This window comes from Gossypium hirsutum, chromosome A13 (assembly GCF_007990345.1).
Source record: "Gossypium hirsutum isolate 1008001.06 chromosome A13, Gossypium_hirsutum_v2.1, whole genome shotgun sequence".
NCBI classification, from domain to species: domain Eukaryota; kingdom Viridiplantae; phylum Streptophyta; class Magnoliopsida; order Malvales; family Malvaceae; genus Gossypium; species Gossypium hirsutum.
In genome coordinates, this window is record NC_053436.1 from 102,345,982 (window position 1) to 102,366,343 (window position 20,362).

Genomic DNA, 20,362 nt, shown 5'->3' on the forward strand with positions numbered 1-20,362 from the left:
CCCTTTTTTACTTCACTTTAGCCAATTTTTTTAACAAAATCAAAAGCCCCCTATTGTCCATTTATTCTCTGCTAGAGTTTCTTTTGAAACCCCTCATTGCTGCCATCTGAGTGCCATATCACCACCACATCTGGTGGCCGGCAAAGTTTCGAAAGGGGCCCTTTTCTAGCCCCCGTTTGGAGCATCCCTAAAAGCCATGAAACCAAAACTCAAAGATGCCGAAAGAGAGGAGATTTTCAGCCCCTCTTGGACCCGATTACAGCAACGGCGACGAAGAGGAGGGCTCCGACGACGTGGCTGTGGGGGTCTCCGGTAAGCTCTTTCCTTTTACTATTTTTTATTTAAAATAGATTTTTACAAACACAAAAAAAAATAAAAATAAAAGAAGGAACAGGAAATCGAAAGGCGACAAAAAGAAAAGAAAAAAAGAAATCAAATCAACCTTTGCCTTTGCTTCTATTCTGCTTTTTTATTGCTTAATCTGTGTAAAAAAATACAAAGAGATCTGAAAACGTTCTTATAGCCGAAAATCAACCTTTTTGTTTCTGTTCTTTTGTTTATTTTGTTATTTACTTCACTATTGCTTTGTGTTAATTTCCCTCTGCAGGTGTCAGAGGTGTGGAAGGCTGGTGGTTGGCTCGAGGGGAGGCCAAGGGTTCGGCAGCAGGCGTGGCTGTTGAAAAAATAAAGGTAGTGGGCTATTAGGGTTAGTTTAGGTAATGGGCTAATAGGGTTTTGATTTGTTTTTGGTTTTAATCTATAATGGGCCATTTATTTTGGACTTTTAATTTGGGTTGTATTATTTTGTTGGCTAGGCCAAAATTGGCTATAACAGCTGCCCCTCTTTGCTCATTCTCGTGTAATGAGAATGGAGTAAAGAACTTAAAATAGCCAATTTTGCCTTGTCTAACTGGATCTTGGCTTCGTGGTGCTTCTTTTCTTCGAGTAACCTCACTTCATCCCACTGCATCTTCAGGGGTATTGGAATTAATTCTATGGTTTGCTCCAATGTAATTTCAGGGAGAGGAGACTTGTAGCTTCGATCAACTCCGCTGGAACTTCAAAGGACTAAGACTTGATGATTTCAACCTGCTCCACTGCATCTTCAGGGAGATGAGGTTCGCGACTTCAACTCGCTCCACTGCAATTTCAGGGAGATGGTAATGGCTTTAATCTGCTCTACTACAACTTTAGAGAGATAAGATTTGCCATGGTAGATTTGATCCGACCCTATTACAACTTCAGAGGTATAGGATTTATAGCTTTAATCTGCTCTACTGCAACTTCAGAGAGATAAGATTCGCTAATTTGATTTGCTCCACTACAATTCCAGAGAGGCAAGATCTGTAATTTTCAGCCTATTACCCTACTGCTTAGGGGGTTAAGGCTTGGTGGCTTGAATCTGCTTCACTGCAACTTCAGGGAGGCAAGATCTGTAATTTTCAACCTATTACCCTACTGCTTAGGGGGTTAAGGCTTGTAAATTTGGCTTGTTACCCTACTGCTTAGGGGGTTAAAGCCTATCATCTTCGATCTATTTCCCTACTGCTTAGGGGGTTGAGGCTTGGTGGCTTGAATTTTCTTCACTGCGACTTCAGGAAGGCAAGATTCGTCGCCTTTTTCAATCCGTCCCACTGCGTCTTCAGGGGTGTAGGATTATAATCTCTTCGGTCTGTTACACCATTCTTTGGAGAACATGACCTGCTGAATTCGTTTTATGGACCTATTTATGCCAAATGATTAGGATGTCATGATCAGAATGAATCAAATGCTCCTAACTAGATGTGTATGAATGCTGTTTGTATGAATGCAAAATGTCCCCTTCTTTTTTTGTGATATTACTCGTTGTTCATCGATATTTTATCATCGATGTATTACTCTGCTTTTCTTTGACTGGTACCTCTGGCAGAAAACCCGAAGAATAATCACAATTTGGGCTATTATTTTCCAACGTTTCCAACCTTTGAATGTAGGGTAATTCAAACTAATTAGTTTCGTGTCAGGTCCTTGTATCATTTAGAAGAATTTCAGAGTTATATGCAGAACTCTTTTTGAATATTATTAGTTCATTAATCATCATTTTAATGAAAGACGCTTGAAAAAGATTATCGCAATAGGCAAGATGGAATTTTATTGAGAGCGAAGCTCAAGATAAACAAGGTAATCAAGATAGCATATTTGCTAATATACAAAATGAGAACCTATGAATTAATCAAGGTAGCATATTCTGCTAAACAGAATGAATAAGATAAGAATAGGTGCCCCAGATATCGCAGTATAAGCCTCGTTGCACAAACTTCTCAAGGACCCTTTGAACTCGGTATGTGTTTAGGAGACCAAGAGCACTTTGTTGATGCCCCAATATGTAGCACCCCTCCTTCCTGTTAATTCAGAGAAGACAAAACTGCTGCATGCCCTATGTTCGATCAAAATTTGAATTGCCCATTCCTGGGTTTTCAATTCAAACCCCTTTGGTCTCAAAGCGCCCTTTCACGGGTTTTCACATTAGCCTCTCCATTTTTTTTTAGGTAAAATACCTCTTGACTGAATCCGAATTTATAGGATTAGGCAGGCTTTTACCATCCATCTCAGTTAATATCAGAGCCCCTCTAGAGAAAGCCTTCTTTACCACATAAGGTCCCTCCCAATTTGGCATCCATTTTCCTCTGAAATTCTTTTGTATGGGGAGGATCTTTTTCAACACGAAGTCTCCTTCATGAAATTCTTTAGGGCTAACCTTCTTATTATAAGCCCGCATCATTCTCTTTTGATACATTTGACCATGACGGATAGCCTTTAGCCTATTTTCTTCAATCAAGTTCAACTGATCGTATCGAGACTTGATCCATTCTGATTCATCTAATTTTAGTTCTGAAAGCACACGTAGAGAGGGAATCTCGACCTCAATAGGCAGAACTGCTTCCATTCCATAAACTAAAGAAAAAGGTGTTGCCCCGGTAGAGGTTCTAACTGGCGTCCGGTAGGCATATAGGGCGAATGGTAATTTCTCGTGCCAATCTTTATAGGTCTCAGTCATTTTTCCTATGATCTTCTTGATATTCTTATTGGCTGCTTCCACTGCACCATTCATCTTTGGGCAATAAGGTGATGAGTTATGATGTTTGATCTTGAATTGGCTGCAGACTTCTGCTATCGTGCTATTATTCAAGTTCAGTGCAGTGTCTGATATGATCCTTTCAAGCATCCCATATCGACATATGATTTCTTTCTTTAAGAATCTACTAACTGCTGACTTTGTGACGTTAGCATAAGAGGTGGCCTCTACCCATTTGGTGAAATAATCTATAACGAAAAAGATGAATCGATGTCCATTAGACGCCTTCGGTGAGATTGGCCCGATGACATCCATGCCCTACATTGAGAAAGGCCATGGAGAAGTCATGACATGAAGGGGTGAAGGAGGTACATGAATTTTATCCCCATAAATTTGGCATTTATGGCACTTCTTGGCATAGTTGATGCAATCTCCTTCCATAGTGGACCAATAATATCCGAATCGCATGATTTGTCTGGCCATGGTGAAGCCATTAGCATGTGTTCCGCAGACACCCTCATGAACCTCTTCCAGGATTTACTTAGCCTCGACAGTGTCTACACATCTTAAGAGTACCTGATCCTTCCTTCTCTTGTATAGGATCTCTCCATCCAAGACATAGTCACTAGCCAGCCTTCTTAGTGTCCTTTTACCATTCTCCATCGCTTGGTTTAGGTATTCACGACTCCTTACATATCGTAAAATATCTTGGTACCAAGGATGATCATCTTTCTCTTCTTCTTCTTCTTCAATATTGCAGCAATGAGCCGGAGCCTCATAAATACTCATTTGGATAGGCTTCATATCCCCTTGTTTATTCATTTTGATCATAGAAGCTAAGGTTTCCAAAGCATCAGCCATCTGGTTTCCGTCTCGTGGAAGGTAGCAGAAAGTGATATCGTCAAACTCCTCGATTAACTCAAGAACCAGCCTTCGGTAATTGATCAGCTTAGGGTCTCTTGTCTCCCATTCCCCTTTAAGCTGATAGATCACTAATGCAGAATCCCCATATACCTCTAGCACTTTAATCTTACGTTCTATTGCTGTACGAATTCCCATGATACATCTTCGTATTCGGCCATATTGTTTGTGCAATCAAAATCTAGTTTGCTGGTGAAAGGATAATGATCTCCGTTTGGGGATACCAAGGCTACCCCAATTCCGTTACCCACAACATTTGAAGCTCCATCAAAATTCAGTTTCCACAGGTGACCTTCTTGAGAGTCTTCTTCCGTGGTCGCAACATACATTAGGTTTTCATTCGGGAAGTCAAAGCTCAATGGTTCATAATCTTCTAAAGCTATACTGGCCAGAAAATCTGCTATTGCACTCCCTTTTACAGCCTTTTGGTTCACGTAGACTATGTCAAACTCAGAAAGCAAAATTTGCCAACGAGCCATTCTTCCTTTCAAAGCATTTGACTCTATCACATTCTTCAAAGGATCTAGTTTCGAGATAAGCCAAGTTGTGTGGTACAACATATATTGTCTCAGTCTTCGGGTTATCCAAATTAAAGCACAACACAACTTCTCGATCGACGAATATCTTGTCACATATTCGGTGGATTTCTTGCTGAGATAGTATATCGCTTTCTCTTTTCTTCTTGACTCGTCATGTTGGCCCAACACGCATCCCATGAAGTTTTCAAACACTGTCAAGTACAGTATCAGTGGTTTATCCTGGCAAGGTGGCATCAGTACTGGGGCACTGGACAAATAATGTTTGACTTTATCGAAAGTTTTCTGGCACTCTTTATCCCAAACACCTGGATTATGCTTCCTAAGGAGACGAAATATAGGGTCACATTTCTCCGTTAGTTGTGAGATGAAACGGGCGATGTAATTTAATCTTCCTAGGAAACCTCGAACTTCTTTTTGAGTGCGTGGCAGGGGTAATTCTTGTATAGCCTTGACTTTATCTGGGTCAATCTCGATTCCCCTCTCACTGACTACAAATCCCAACAATTTTCCTGACCTGGCCCCGAAAGTGTATTTTGCGGGATTGAGCTTTAGTTGGAACTTTCTTAATCTCAAGAATAGTTTCCTCAGGACTTGCACATGCTCCTTCTCGGTTTTGGATTTTACAATCATGTCATCAACGTAAACTTTGATCTCCTTGTGCATCATATCATGGAACAAAGTTACCATGGCTCTCTAATATGTTGCTCCTACGTTCTTTAATCCGAATAGCATCACTTTATAACAAAACGTTCCTCACATGGTTACAAATGTTGTCTTTTCCATGTCTTCAGGATGTATTTTTATCTGGTTATATCCCGAGAAGCCGTCCATGAAGGAGAAAAGTGAGTAACCTGCCGTGTTGTCCATTAGTGTATCAATGTGAGGCAATGGAAAATTGTCTTTGGGGCTAGCTTTATTCAAGTCCCGATAGTCCACGCACATCCATACCTTCCCATCTTTCTTAGGAACTGGGACTATGTTGGCTACCCATTCTGAGTACTTGACCACCTGTAAGAAACCGGCGTCGAATTACTTTTTGACCTCTTCCTTTATCTTTAACAAAACATCAGGTCTCATCCTTCGGAGTTTCTGTTGTACTGGCCTACATTCTTCCTTTATGGGGCGTCGATGTACCACGATATCAGTATTCAATCCGGGCATGTCTTGATATGACCATGCGAAGACATCCTTGAATTCCCGGAGTAACTCGATGAGGTCTTGCTTTGTTTCTGTAGCGATACTAGCTCTAATTTTCACATTTTTGCTTCTCCTAAGCTAATAATTTCCACTGACTCCTTATGAGGTAGGATTTATTTCTCCTCTTGATCTACCATCATTAACAAATCAGGAGATAGGCTACAATTTCGGTCATCTTCAAAATTCTCAGTGTCCTCCATACACAAATCTTGCTCGAAAGAAATCTCTGAGTCATTGGCAACGTTGCTCATATCATTGATATCTAGAGACCTGTTATGGATAAAGAAAGAAATCCAAAGAACAAAAGAATCTAAGAATATTTGATTTGTATGGTATGATTATGAATGAAGTAGAAAGAATAAAAGAATATTTGCTCAATATGATACGCAAAAATGCATTTTTATTGAAATGACGATATTTAGACATATGCCTATTTCATAAAAGGGTTCTTATTGGCCCTAGGCATAGAGCAATAAGCTCATTTTGAACATTACTCTGAATTAATTCTAAAAGTTACAGGGATCTCCTCCACGGTCCAATTGTTCAAAACACTTCCAGGAATGTAAAAGCAAATTCCAGATAAATCCCCTTCTTCAGCTTTTTCTTCAAATATGGCGTTAATGCTCCAACTTCCCAACATCTCTTCTGCCACTTTCTGCATTGTCATCTCTTATTTTGGATGGATAGTTCCTCCGGACACGAACGTTCGGGATAAAATGAGGGAAGGTCATTGGTTCCCATTGGACCTCCTCACCGCGCAGACGTGCTCTTCTCATCTCTTGCCTTTTTTTCAGCTCCTTCTTCTTTTGCTTCGCGTCTGGCTTGAATCCTAAGCCAAAGCGGTCTCGTTTTTCTATTAGCATTGGTATCTCACTCCTTCCTTGGAGGCAACTTCCAAGTCCTCTTCCTGGCAGGGCTCCTTTGTCGACCGTCAATCGTAGGCCCATCCTCGTAGCTTTGGATATTTTGGGCATTGGGATCTTGTTTCCTTCGACAATGAATGTAGCATTGACAAATTGTAGCGATCGAAAGGAACATTTTATCACCTCATCGTCTGCACCTACGTACGGTGCGTCATTGGTGACGGATGCAATAATATCTTCCTCCGCGTTTATCGTTACTAACCTACCCTCAGTTACCAATTTTAACTTTTGGTGTAGGGATGACGGCACTACCCCCGCCGAGTGAATCCACGGTCTTCCAAACAGGCAATTGTATGATGGCTTGATGTCTATTACCAAGAAGTCCACCTCGTATGTATTTGGGCCAATCAAGAGAGGTATCTCGATCCTTCCCATCACTTTTCTTTCCGTACCGTCGAATACTCTCACGACATTTTGACATGTCTTCATGTGAGAGTTATCCACTGGTAACCTATTTAACGTGGACAAGGGCATGACATTCAATGCTGATCCATTATCAATCAATACCCCTGACAATATGTATCATTTACAGTGAGTGGTAATGTGTAGGGCCTTTGTAGATCTCATGCCTCCCGGTGGTGTTTCATCATTATTAAAGAAAATAAAATTATCCGCGCTGATGTTATTGACCAGACAATCGAGTTTGTTGACAGAGATGTCATCTGCAACATATGTTTCATTTAAAACCTTCATCAATGCACTTCGATGAGTTTCTAAACTCAAGAGCAAGGCTAGTACGGATATGCGAGCTGGCTGTTTGTGCAATTGCTCCACAACACTGTACTCGCTGTGTTTTAAGAATTTTAAGAATTCTTTAGCCTCTTTTTCAGTTACAGGCTCATTGATGGGTGATTCAGGTCTAGTCGTCTTTTCCTTTTCTTGTTCAACGACCACGGATTTTCCTTTAGCTGATTCTGCCTTTGTGTTCGGAGTATAACGCCTTTCGCTGTGTGCATAGAAACCCTCGTCTTGACCTTTCTCCGAAGTGCCAACTGGATTCTCCCCTCTCGGGATCGTTACGTTGCAGTCGTAATTTCAAGGTGATCCAATCACACCTAAAAAGATTTGTGGCGACTCCCGTTTTCGTTTTTCTCCAAGTCGATACTCGTTTTTTTTTCCAAAAAAATGGTTTCGACAAATATGATTTTAAATTTATGCTTAAATCTGTTCATATTTGCAAAAGACTAATCCAAACCCGTTTTAGGTCTCCATATTATTTTTTATTTTTTAAAAAATTAAATTAAATTATTTTAATATTTAATAATTTTATAAATTTTTTATTTATTGAAAATTTTTATATAATTATCTTTAACATTATTTTAATTTTAGGTCCTCCCATGCCCTTGCTTCCAACACCTGACTCGGCCATATCACCCCTACACCAAATCTAAATAACTACAGATGTCTTCCCCTACTCCAGAACTAGAGGTGTTCATAGGCCGGGCCGAGTTTAACAAAAAATCCAGGCCCATTTACTAGGCCTGAGTCTGGCCCGACCTGACCCAAAAAATAGGCCTAAATTTTGTCAAAGCCCAACTTGGATAAAAATGTTAAAACCCGGTTCAGGCCAGGCCCGCCCTTATTAATTTTTATATTATTTTTAAATATATATAATATATCAAAAATACTAAAAACATCAAAATAAATATTTCCCAACAAATTGAAAATAAATTTTAAAAAATATGTAGACTTTAAATAACAATAAGATAAATATAACTTAACAAGCAAATGCCTCTAAAATAATAACAAAATTAACAATAAAATAAGTTTTATACAATATTCAAATAATAACAATAAAATAGTAGCAACATAATAGTAAAATAGTAGAAAAATAGGGAAAACAACAAGAAAATAACATTAAAAAAAAGAGCAGTTTTTTGGCCTTAGGTGAATTCAGGCCAGGCCGAGTCCGGGACAAAAATACCTTAACCAAGGCTCGGTCTATTTTTTAAACGGGTATTATTTTTTTATTCAAGCCTATTTTTTGAGTTTATATTTTTATTCAAACCCTCCCATATTTTAAGCGGGTCTTCGAGTCGGGCCGAGTGGCCTGAACCATGATCAGGCCTATCCAGAACTATCCACTGCGGTCATATACATGTTACCGCTGTCTGGATTATCTCCTTGAGGTTGTGTTGGTGGGGGCTTCGTTCCATGTTTGGTCCCTGTTCTTGCTTTGAAACTTTCATGGGAAACAACTTCATTGTATTCTCCGATCAAAACCCAAAATATATGTGCCATCATCAAGGACAAGTTATTGTAGAACACAAAACTCCAAGTGCTGAACCCAAGGTTAATCACCATATACTTAATGTAAACCATCCGCCCCCGGCCCGGCCCGGCCCGGCCCATAGACATGTATGGGCCGAATTCAATATAAAATTTAAGTTCCAGGAATACCCTTACTCGTCTTCAGTTCGTCTCTAATTTTTTCTCCACTTGCGTTTTTATGCCTTTGGTTCTTTTGGGGTACAGTATAATCTTAAGCTTTGGTTCTATGTAATAGAAAAGAAAAAAGAAGAGAAAATTTATTCAAAGCTATATTCTTCGACTTTCCGGCTATATTTTGGATTTCTCTTTAAGGTGATGTGAAAAGATTTGGTTTCATTTGCTTTCAATTGTAGCATTTCTTTGCAGCAGTTTCTTCTCCTCATTGTTGTTTTTGGTGATATTATTGAGAATTTGACAATGAGTATTTTCTTTCGAGTTGTCATTGCTGAAGCTGGGAACTTTGAGGAGCTATTGTATTCGAATGAAAGTTTTGATTTTTTTTTATTGTTGGTGTAATTTATAATTATCTGTGCTGGTTAAATTCATGTAATTTTTTATCTGTAAACTGATTTTCCCATGATTTATTTATTATTCTCTTTTGTTCCCAATTTAAATTTTATGCTTTAGCTCTACAGCTTTGCTTGTAATTGTTTACTGCAGCCATTTGCTTCCTTAGAAATGAATCAGTTTAAATCTAATGTCACTCTATTTAATTTCTGTTGCTGTAAATTTTGAGATAGCTTGTGAGATCAAATGCATTTGCACATGTGCAAGTTTCTAATTTCTTTTGATATTTACATCATAAAATTTGCTAGTTTTGGTTGTTTTTATGTTGTTCATTTTCCCTTAGCTATTATATATCACTTCTACATGATACTTTATGCTGATCCATGAAATTTTAAATGCAGCATGTTGTTTCACTTCTTTATTTATACAAGATATCCTTCTTCATTGTGAATGTTCATGGGGGTTTATAAATGGTTGTTGAAATTGGTATCTCTTCATAGTAAAGATGGTGAAGACGATAGCAAGAGGATATTTTATCAACACAGCTCTACATTTAAATGGAAATAGATTCTCTTGATTTTCTAATGGACTAGTTGCAACAGAGGAAGCTGTGCCTGTATTTTTAGTCTGTCCTAATTTCTTTTTATGTGTTTGGATCTCTGGCTATAGACATACGTAGGAGCTATCAGTGACTTCTGAATTTTATTTTTTTCGATAGAAAATACTATTTATAGACTGTTCTCTTGACATATAAAGTAGTGGAGATGTTAACTTCACCTCAAGGACAGAAAAAGTCTCACCTAGTGTATCACATAAAGATTTGTGGCTTGCTGTGCGAGAAGGGTCCTTGGCTGATGTAGATTCAGCATTGACGCTATTGAAGAAGACTGGTGGTACCGTAAACTGTAGGAACAGGTTTGGCCTGACTCCTCTTCACATTGCAACTTGGAGAAACCACCTTCCCATTATTCAGAGGCTTGTAGCTGCTGGTGCTGATCCTGATGCTAAGGTGTGTTATTCTTCTTATTGTTTAGTTGATCTGAATGTCTCCTGGTTCGTAATAGATGCCTGTCGAGTACCTTGCTTTAGAATGTCTATTATCTTTGTGTTAAACATTATGAAGTTATAGAGATCTATGATGGTCCAATTATGTTCAATCCTCTTTCAAATTACACTTCAGAATGTATGTTTCAGGATGGGGAATCTGGATGGAGTAGCCTTCATAGAGCTCTGCATTTTGGTCATCTTGCTGTAGCTAGTATTCTCCTTCAGTCTGGTGCTTCTATTACATTGGAAGATTCAAAATGTAGAACACCTATAGATCTCCTTTCTGGGCCTGTGTTGAAGGTTTTCGAAAGTGGGCTTGATTCGGGTACCTGCTTTACTTTGTGGGACAACATTTGATTGTTATATATAATCAAATCTGCCTTTTTTAAAGTATAACACGGTTTTCCATGTGTTTTTAGTTGCTACTGAGGTGTTTAGCTGGGGAAGTGGTGTTAACTACCAACTTGGAACAGGAAATGCCCATATTCAGAAGTTACCAAGCAAACTTGATTCGTTTCATGGCTCCATAATCAAGTTAATTTCTGCAGCTAAATTTCATAGTGTAGCTGTTACTGCTCATGGAAAGGTCTACACCTGGGGTTTTGGAAGGGGGGGCAGACTAGGGCACCCTGACTTTGACATTCATAGGTATAAGATTTGTTATCCCTTTGTGTTTGACAGAATCTTACCCACTTTAATGATTCTTCAAGCAGGAAATCTGAAGTTAAATTAAGCCATGGGATCTTTAGATGTTGAATTCTGTTAGTTTAAAATTTACATCATGTTTTTTTTTTTAATTTACATTTTTTCTGGAATACCATATTGAAAATTTTAAAAGTTTGAAACAGTTTTGTTTATTATTTTTATTTTGGGTATAGAGGATGATGTGAGTCAACAACCATGAACGTATTATTTTATCCTTTATACTTTTCAGTGGTCAAGCTGCAGTTATCACTACCCGCCAAGTGACTTTTGGTTTGGGGGCTCGTCGGGTGAAAGCAATTGCTGCAGCGAAACATCACACTGTAGTTGCTACAGAGGTCGGGGAAGTGGTCACTTGGGGATCTACTCATTGGTTATACTAGCAAGATTTGGGGACCATAGGCGATAGTTATTTCCTGAAGTGAAAATTCGCTTGATTGTATTAATTGATTCAATATTGCATGCCTTCTACATGTTGACCGGCAAAATAATCTTCTGCATTGTTCAAACAAATCAAGGACATATTGGCTAGAAATGCTGAAGTAGACATTATCTTGTGTTGTGCAGAGGGTCAGTTGGGCTATACGTCTGTGGATATCCAACCAACACCACGTAGAGTAAGCTCACTTAAATCGAGAATAGTTGCTGTTGTTGAAATATGTATATATTTTAAATTTATTTAGATAGATAAATCTTATTTAGGTAGCTAAGTTTTATTCATATTCTAGGAATATTTTTATTTTATCTTTTAGTAGTTTATTAGGACAAGAGAACTATTTTCTTTTATATTTTAGTAGTTTATTAGAATAAGGGAACTATTTTCCCAATTAGGATTAGGACTCTTTTCTCTATTTAAGTTCAATTCTTCAATTAATAATATAGAACAGTTTTATTAAAAGCTCTCTTGAAAACTTTCATGGCATCTGAGCTAGGTTAAAATCTCCAGTACCATCATAGTTAAAACAGCCTTCACTAGGGATAAGAAAAAACCTTGGTGCGATCACTGCAAAAAATATTGGCACACTCGAGAAACGTGTTGGAAGCTCTATGGGAAACCTACAAATGGAAGAAAAAAGAGTGGCAAGGGCCAAAGTTCTCTGAAAGGGTCTCCATTCACTAAGGAACAATTAGAGCATCTACACAAGTATTTTCAATCATTACAATTTCGGATGAATTCTTCAATTCCTAACTCATCCAATAATAACTAATCCAATAATCCTTCTTCCTCTTTTGCCCAATCAGGTACTGATTTTTCTGTTTTTTTCAGTGTCAAGCCTTGTAAAACAAACACATGGATCGTTGATTCTGGAGCTAGTGACCACATGACTAGTAGTCATTTTCTTTTTTCAACTTACACACCTTGCGCAGGAAACAAAAAGATCAAAGTAGCAGATGGGTCTTTCTCGGCAATAGCCGGGAAAGGCACTGTTAAAATTTCATCTTCCTTGGTTTTACATGATGTTTTACATGTGCCAAATCTAGTTTGTAATATCATATCAATCAGTAAATTATCCCAGTCCTCAAATTGTCATGTTATATTTGACTCCTCTATGTGTAAGTTTCAGGACATGGTCTCGGGGAGGATGATTGGCAATGCTAAAGAATTTGGTGGAATTTACTTTCTTAAAGACGACCATCTAAGTCAACCAACAACTACTTTATGTTTAAATTCTGTTTCTGATAAGGTTATGATTTGACATTATAGGTTTGGATATCCTAATTTTTACTATTTAAGATATTTGTTACCTAATCTTTTTAAAAATAAAAGTCCTTCATATCATTGTGAATTTTGTGAATTGGCTAAACATTATCGGTCATTCTTTCCACCTTAAAAATATAAAACCTCCAAACCTTTTTCGTTAATTCATAGTGATGTTTGGGGACTTTCAAGAGTCTCGACCTTTTCAGGAAAACGTTGGTTTGTAACTTTTATTGATGATCATACTCAACTTTGTTCGGTGTTTTTATTAAAAGATAAGTCTGAAGTTAAAAATATGTTTCAGTCTTTTTATGCTATGGTGAAAACACAATTTGGTGTGAAAATAGAAGTATTTCGGACTGACAATGGTGGGGAATTTTTTAGCTACCAATTAGGTGTTTTCTTAACCAAATATGGAATAGTCCACCAAAGTTCTTGTACAAATACACCACAACAAAATGGGATTGCAGAAAGAAAAAATCGACATCTTTTGGAAGTAACTAGAGCCTTGATGTTCACTAGTTAGGTATCACGTTATCTTTGGGGCGAAGCCTTGTTAACAGCTACATATCTTATTAATAGAATGCCCACTAAAACTCTAAACTATAGAACTCCTTTTAGTCTCTTTAAAGATAATTTTCCTAACTCTAAATTGATCACAGATTTATCCCTCCGAGTTTTTGGGTGTAGTGTTTTTGTTTATCTTCACAACCAAGGTAAACTAAATCCTAAAGCAAAAAAATGTGTCTTTGTTGGTTATGCTTCTACTGAAAAGGGTTACAAATGTTATGATCCAATTGATAGGAAGATTATTATTACCATGGGTGTCACATTTGTTGAAACACAATCTTATTTTGATTCTAATCTTTAGAGAGGGAATTATACTAAGGAAGATTCTATAATTGATCAAGAAAAGATTAGGAATATACAACATAAGGATTCTAATAATGGGGAAGGCGAATTTATAATTAACACAGAAATTAATGATGTTAATGTTAATGAAAAGGAGGATGAAGGTGTAGAGTCTAATCATGAGAATAAAAAACAAACAAAGGAGTTAATTGTTTATTCAAGAAGAAATCGAAATCAAGAAAGTGGAATCCACCAGATTCATCACCAAGAATCCGACCCACAAGATCCTGTCAAAAGTCTAGGTAAAACTCATAATCCAGTCAATGAATTTTCTGATTTAAATATTCCAATTGCCAAAAGAAAAGGTGTTAGAAATATTGTCAAATATCCCATGTCTAACTTTGTATCCTATAAAACCTTGTCTTCAACATTCTCAACCTTTGTTTCGTGTCTCGATACTATACAAATACCCAAAAATGTGAAAGATGCTTTACAGGTTCCTGAGTGGAAGGAGGCTATTTTAGAGGAGATGCGCGCTCTTGAAAAAACAGGTACATGGGAAACAATGGAATTACCTGTAGGGAAACAAACAATGGGCTGTAAATGGGTGTTCACAACCAAATTCAAACCAGATGGATCTTTAGATAGATACAAAGCCTGGTTGGTGGCTAAAGGGTACACTCAAACATACAGGATAGATTATCTTGAAACGTTTGCTCCAGTGGCCAAATTAAATTCTGTTAGAGTTCTTTTATTAATTGCTATTAATCTTGATTGGTCTTTACAGCAGTTAGATGTGAAGAATGCTTTCCTAAATGGAAAACTTGAAGAAGAAGTTTACATGGATCCTCCTCCAGGTTTTGAAGAAAAATTTGGAACTCGAGTATGTAAACTCAAGAAATCTTTGTATGGTCTGAAGCAGGCTCCTCGAGCTTGGTTTGAACGATTCACTCAAGTTGTTAAAAAACAAGGTTACTCACAAGGGCAAGCTGATCACACAATGTTCTATCGACATTCACAAAAAGGTAGAATAGCAGTTATTATAGTTTATGTCGATGATATCATTCTTACAGGAGATGATGTGGATGAAATAAGGCGTCTCAAGGAGCATCTAGCATTGTAGTTTGAGATTAAAGACTTGGGTCCTTTGAAATACTTTCTTGGAATGGAAGTTGCTCGATCAAAGAAGGGTCTTGTGGTCTCTCAGAGAAAATATGTGATTGATCTTTTAAAAGAGGTTGGGATGAGTGGTTGCCGCCCAGCTGACACATCAATTGATCCAAATGTAAAATTCGGAAATAAAGAAGGTCGATTAATTGATAAAGGGCAGTACCAAAGATTAGTTGGTAAGTTAATTTACTTATCACATACAAGGCCAGACATAGCTTTTGCAGTGAGCTTAGTAAGTCAATTTATGCACTCCTCAATGGAGGAACATGAAGAAGCAGTGTTTCGAATTCTAAGATACTTGAAGAGTTCACCGGGAAAGGGCTTATTCTTCAAGAAATCCGAACAAAGAGGAATTGAAGCTTATACAGATGCAGATTGCGCAGGCTCAATAACAGATAGAAGATCTACATCAGGATACTGTACATTTGTTTGGGGAAACCTTATGACTTGGCGAAGCAAAAAACAAAGTGTTGCAGCAAGAAGTAATGCAGAGGCTGAGTTTAGATCAATGGCTTAAGGAATTTGTGAAATGATGTGGTTAAAAAGAATTATGGAAGAGCTAAGGAAACTAATAACTTCACCAATGAAGTTGTACTGTGATAGCAAAGCTGCCATTAATATTGCTCACAACCCAGTCCAACATGACATAACTAAACATGTTGAGATTGATAGACACTTTATCAAGGAGAAGATTGAAGAAGGCTAAGTGTGCATGCCGTTTGTTCTTTCAAAACAACAGATTGCTGACATACTCACCAAAGGACTCTCTAAGACAAACTTTGATTTTCTTGTAAGCAAGTTGGGCATGATTGATATATATGCACCAACTTGAGGGAGGGTGTTGAAATATGTATATATTTTAAATTTATTTAGGTAGATAAATCTTATTTAGGTAGATAAGTTTTATTCATATTCTAGGAATATTTTTATTTTATCTTTTAGTAGTTTATTAGGACAAGGGAACTATTTTCTTTTATATTTTAGTAGTTTATTAGAATAAGGGAACTATTTTCCCAATTAGGATTAGGACTCTTTTCTCTATTTAAGTTCAATTCTTCAATTAATAATATAGATCTTTTCTCTATTTAAGTTCAATTCTTCAATTAATAATATAGAACAGTTTTATTAAAAGCTCTCTTGAAAACTTTCAGCTGTTGTTGCTGCGAATGAGCATACTGCCGTTGTCTCCAAGTCTGGTGAAGTTTTCACTTGGGGCTACAACCGGGAGGGTCAACTTGGTTATGGCACCTCTAATTCAGCATCAAATTACACACTAAGAATAGTTGAGTGCCTCAAAGGCAAGGTCTTCAAGGGTGTTGCAACTGCAAAATATCATACAATTGTATTGGGAGCTGACGGAGAGGTGATTATACCGGCACCTTCTATAATTGATAATTACATTGATCTCTACTTGCACTATTTCTAAATCCCATGTACTTGAATTCAAAATTCACGAATGACAGTTGCGTTTTCACTTGTTTGTGGAATGAGAATATATTTTTTGCAATATGGGCCTAACCACTATAAACTTGTATGGCCGGTATATACTTGGTGTCATCGACTTGTTTCACCTAGACGAGTTGTCATTACCAGAAATCTAAAGAAGACTGGAAGCACCCCTATGAAATTTCATCGAAAGGAGAGACTTCATGTGTTTGCAATGGCTGCCGGGATGGTACATAGCATGGCTATGACTGAAGATGGAGCATTATTTTATTGGGTTTCCTCAGATCCTGATCTTAGATGCCAACAGGTTCTGTTCCATTGTCTTCGTTGATTTTAACTTCCCCTGGAGTGAAGCTTATTATTTACTTCATTTGGATGAATTTGTACAGCTATATTCCCTTTGTGAGAAAACAATCGTAAGCATTTCTGCTGGTAAGTACTGGGCTGCAACTGCTACTGCTACAGGTAATGTTTACATGTGGGATGGCAAGAAAAGTATGGATAAACCACCTGTTGCAACTCGGTTACACGGAGTTAAGAGGGCTACTTCAGTTTCAGTTGGTGAAACTCATCTTTTGAGTATTGTTTCTCTCTACCACCCCATCTATCCTCCCAATATGCCCCCAAGTGATCAGGTGCCAAAGTTGAAAGTCAATGATGAAGTACAAGAATTGGATGAGGATGTTTTGTTTAATGATCCTGATTCAAGTGGCATGACATCATCCATGCATAAAATTGGTTCCGAGATGAAGACCATACCTAGCTTAAAGAGTCTTTGTGAGAAAGTAGAAGTTGAGTGTCTAATGGAGCCACAAAATGCAATTCAACTACTTGAAATTGCTGATTCACTTGGAGCTGATGATCTAAGGAAGTATTGTGAGGTAATCTCCTCTGAGGTCTTAACAATTTTTGAGAGAAATTTTTTCTTATTTTCTTCAGATGGCTTTAGTTTGTGCCTAATTTGTAATGTTGGCTTGGATTCCTTCTTTTAGCCTTTCCGGTAAGGTTTCTTGACACGGTGTTTGGCATGGAAATATACTTTGACTACAAAGTTGTTTTGGCTTCATGAATGCAGGATATTGTCATTCGTAACTTGGATTATATCTTAACAGTCTCATCACAAGCTTTTGCAAGCGCATCACCAGATGTTCTTGCTAGTCTTGAGAAGTCATTAGACTCGAGATCAACAGAATCATGGAGTTACCGACAGCTTCCCACTCCTACTGCTACCTTTCCGGTTATCATCAATAGTGATGAGGACGATAGTGAAAGTGAGGTTCTAAGGACCCGTGACAACAAGAATAAAACCTGTGTTGTGAATGAAGGAGACAGATTGGATTCTTTTCTGCAACCTAAAGATTATCTTAATCAAGGGATCTCCGAACAAGTTCAAGCTTTACAGAAGAAGTTGCAGCAGATCGAGGTGCTTGAAATGAAGCAGTTGGGTGGATCCATCCTTGATGACCAGCAAATTGCAAAGCTGTAAAGAAAACCTGATCTTGAAAATTCTCTTGCTGAGCTTGGTCAACCATTTGAATAATCTCAGTCGAAAGGATCTTGTTCGGCTTCACCAGATGCTAAAGGAAATAAAAAGGCTGAGGTTTCAAGAAAACAGAGGAGGAAGAGCAAACAAAGGGTAGCTCAAGTTGAGAGAGTCTTGAATTTTAGTACCAGTAACATAGAACCAAACTCTGTGAAGGACATTTCTAATATCAAAATCCCCCAAGTTTTAATGAATAAGGTTGGATTTCTTATTAAAGATGTCTTTCTAATGCCTCACTTTTTAGTGGACACTTAACTGAAGATTTGCTAGGTTGTTGTTCTAGTGCTTAATTGTTTGCAGACTCTTTTGGTTGGATTCAAGTGCATTTCTTTCTTTTGCTTTCTAAATGCTGTGAGAGTGCCGCACATGAGATTTTAACAGAAATAGGAACCCATTTAAGCCCTAGAGGGAAAAAAAAAGGAAGTGCTACAGTTATGTTGCACATTCTAGGAGTCTATTTAAGTTCTCAAGGGAAAAAGAATTGCTACAGTTTTGTTGCATGGTCTAGGAATATGCCTAAGTTCTTGAAGTAAAAAGAATTGCTACGCATTTGTTGCATGTTCTTTCTTCTATCCCATATTGAATAAAATCTTGTCTAGTTTATTTCATTTCCTTCGCACTCTATCATTACTCCTACCAACTCTCTTTTTCGTTGCGAGTTTCTCAGATTTTTCAACTAGTAGGTCCTATGTTTTATCAAATGATCTTGACATTCATCATAACTAGCATCCATATGAAAATCAATATCAATTTTCTACATTATTAGGTTTGATGTTTTAAAAGACTCTTTGATATTCTAAATTCCAGATCATGAGCCAGTTTGTCCTTTGAATCAGTCTTTGACATTGTTGTAGTTCGGCAATATGCAGAGACTTACTATTTTGGTCTTTTGTGAGTTTGCTTTTTGGTATTTCTTATCCTGATAAGTCTGTTTAGGGTCTCATATTTTGCATCTCGAAGAGTAATCTTCCGTTTATTTAAATAAATTACTGAAATGAAAAAAGAGGTTAAAGCTACTTGAACAAGTTATCTTATTTGTTGAAGTCTTTGTTATTTTTGACAGGAAGAAAATGCTATGGTCGAAGGAACTATAACGGACCAAGCCTCGGAAAAGTCTACTTTCTTTGTTCAAAGAAAGGAAAGCTCGGTCCATGCAGAAGATAAGAGTACTTCACAAACAACAACCAAAAAGAAGAATAGGAAAGGTGGACTTTCTATGTTTCTAAGTGGTGCTCTTGATGATGCACCGAAACACATTCTACTCCCTCCACCAACACCCAGAAGTGAGGGCCCTGCGTGGGGCGGTGCAAAAGTTTTGAAGGGAAAAGCATCACTCCGTGAAATTCAGGATGAACAGAGCAAACTACAAGTGAACTGGCTAACTGGAAGCAAAAATCAGGTGGAAGATCTTCCTGAGGTTAGAAATGAAGAAGGAAAAATCCTGCTGAGTTCATTCTTGCCATCCAAACCAATTTCTGTCGGCTCAGTTCAAGCTTCACAAGTATCTGATGTAGAATGAACCACACCTCCTTGGGCTGCTTCTGGTGGTACTCATCTTTTTCGGCCATCTCTTAGGGACATTCAGATGCAGCAGGTACGCGAAGTTACTGCACTCCTATATCTCCCTGTCTTTGCAGCATACATGCATCCGTAACTGGTTTCATCATTTGTAGTATTTTATCCGCATTTCCTCCTTGTATTACATTTTCATCCCATTCCATTCCATGCAATGCATCTTGAACTGCATTATGCGGCTCATTTCCGCCATTTGCAGGACTCACTTCTTTTTCTTTCTTTCGGTCTGTTCAGCTAAAAGCAGGGAAAACAATTGCACAGTCTTTCTCACAGTCCAAAACCCAAAGTGAGTGGGTGTCCAACAGCTACTGGTCAAGATTCGCCATTGGATTCCCCTGCAATGAGTCGCTGGTTCAAACCTGAGGTTGAAGCAACTTCTTCTATTAGATCGATTCAGATTGAAGAGAGGGCTATGAAGGATCTCAAACGGTTCTACAGCAGTGTTAAAGTTGTCAAAAAAAGTCGTAAGCTAAGAGGGCTAAATGACAAAGATATTTAGCTTTTTCCAGGTAGCACCAAGGCTTTTCAAATTTTTTCCCCTTAGGTTAAATGTAAATTTGATTGTACACATGGTATCTCAGTCTACAAACCTTTTTTTTCTCATTTTAGGTCAGAGTAATTTGATATATAGAGTTTCTATTATAGTAGGAAGATGCTAAAATGTGCTTCAGCATTCAATAAAATTACTTCACTTCAATCTTTTTTGTGTTGAATAACATCAAATGTTGATAGAATTTTTTTAGTATATCAACCTCAAGTTCCAATTATTAATTTAGCTCAAATTAACTTTCAAGAATAGAGTAGGATTAAATCTACATGTTTTTGTAAACTCTTAATAGCAAAACTAATATAAGAAACAAAGAGAAATTCAAGATTAAATCTTAAAATTTTAAATTTAATCAGATGCAATCACCA

At 37.6% G+C, this 20,362-nt stretch overlaps 1 protein-coding gene and 1 pseudogene across 1 annotated transcript; both read left to right on the top strand.

Moving 5' to 3' along the window:
• Nucleotides 1–1,391, top strand: LOC107935129 (uncharacterized). Its single transcript, XM_041085494.1, has 4 exons — nt 1–312; nt 608–690; nt 1,021–1,247; nt 1,334–1,391. Exons 1-3 carry the CDS (start codon nt 216–218, stop codon nt 1,162–1,164), a joined length of 324 nt encoding a protein of 107 aa, XP_040941428.1. The 5' UTR covers nt 1–215; the 3' UTR covers nt 1,165–1,247; nt 1,334–1,391.
• A 7,693-nt stretch (nt 1,392–9,084) lies between these two features.
• Nucleotides 9,085–20,151, top strand: LOC107952165 (uncharacterized; annotated as a pseudogene).
• The last annotated feature ends 211 nt before the right edge of the window (nt 20,152–20,362 follow it).

Bases quoted from the DNA above. Each gene is read 5' to 3' on its own strand.
- LOC107935129 (XM_041085494.1), top strand. From the start codon at position 216: ATGCCGAAAGAGAGGAGATTTTCAGCCCCTCTTGGACCCGATTACAGC. The intron at 313-607 runs GTAAGCTCTTTC...TTCCCTCTGCAG, and splicing joins CGTGGCTGTGGGGGTCTCCG to GTGTCAGAGGTGTGGAAGGC. The intron at 691-1,020 runs GTAGTGGGCTAT...ATGTAATTTCAG, and splicing joins TGGCTGTTGAAAAAATAAAG to GGAGAGGAGACTTGTAGCTT.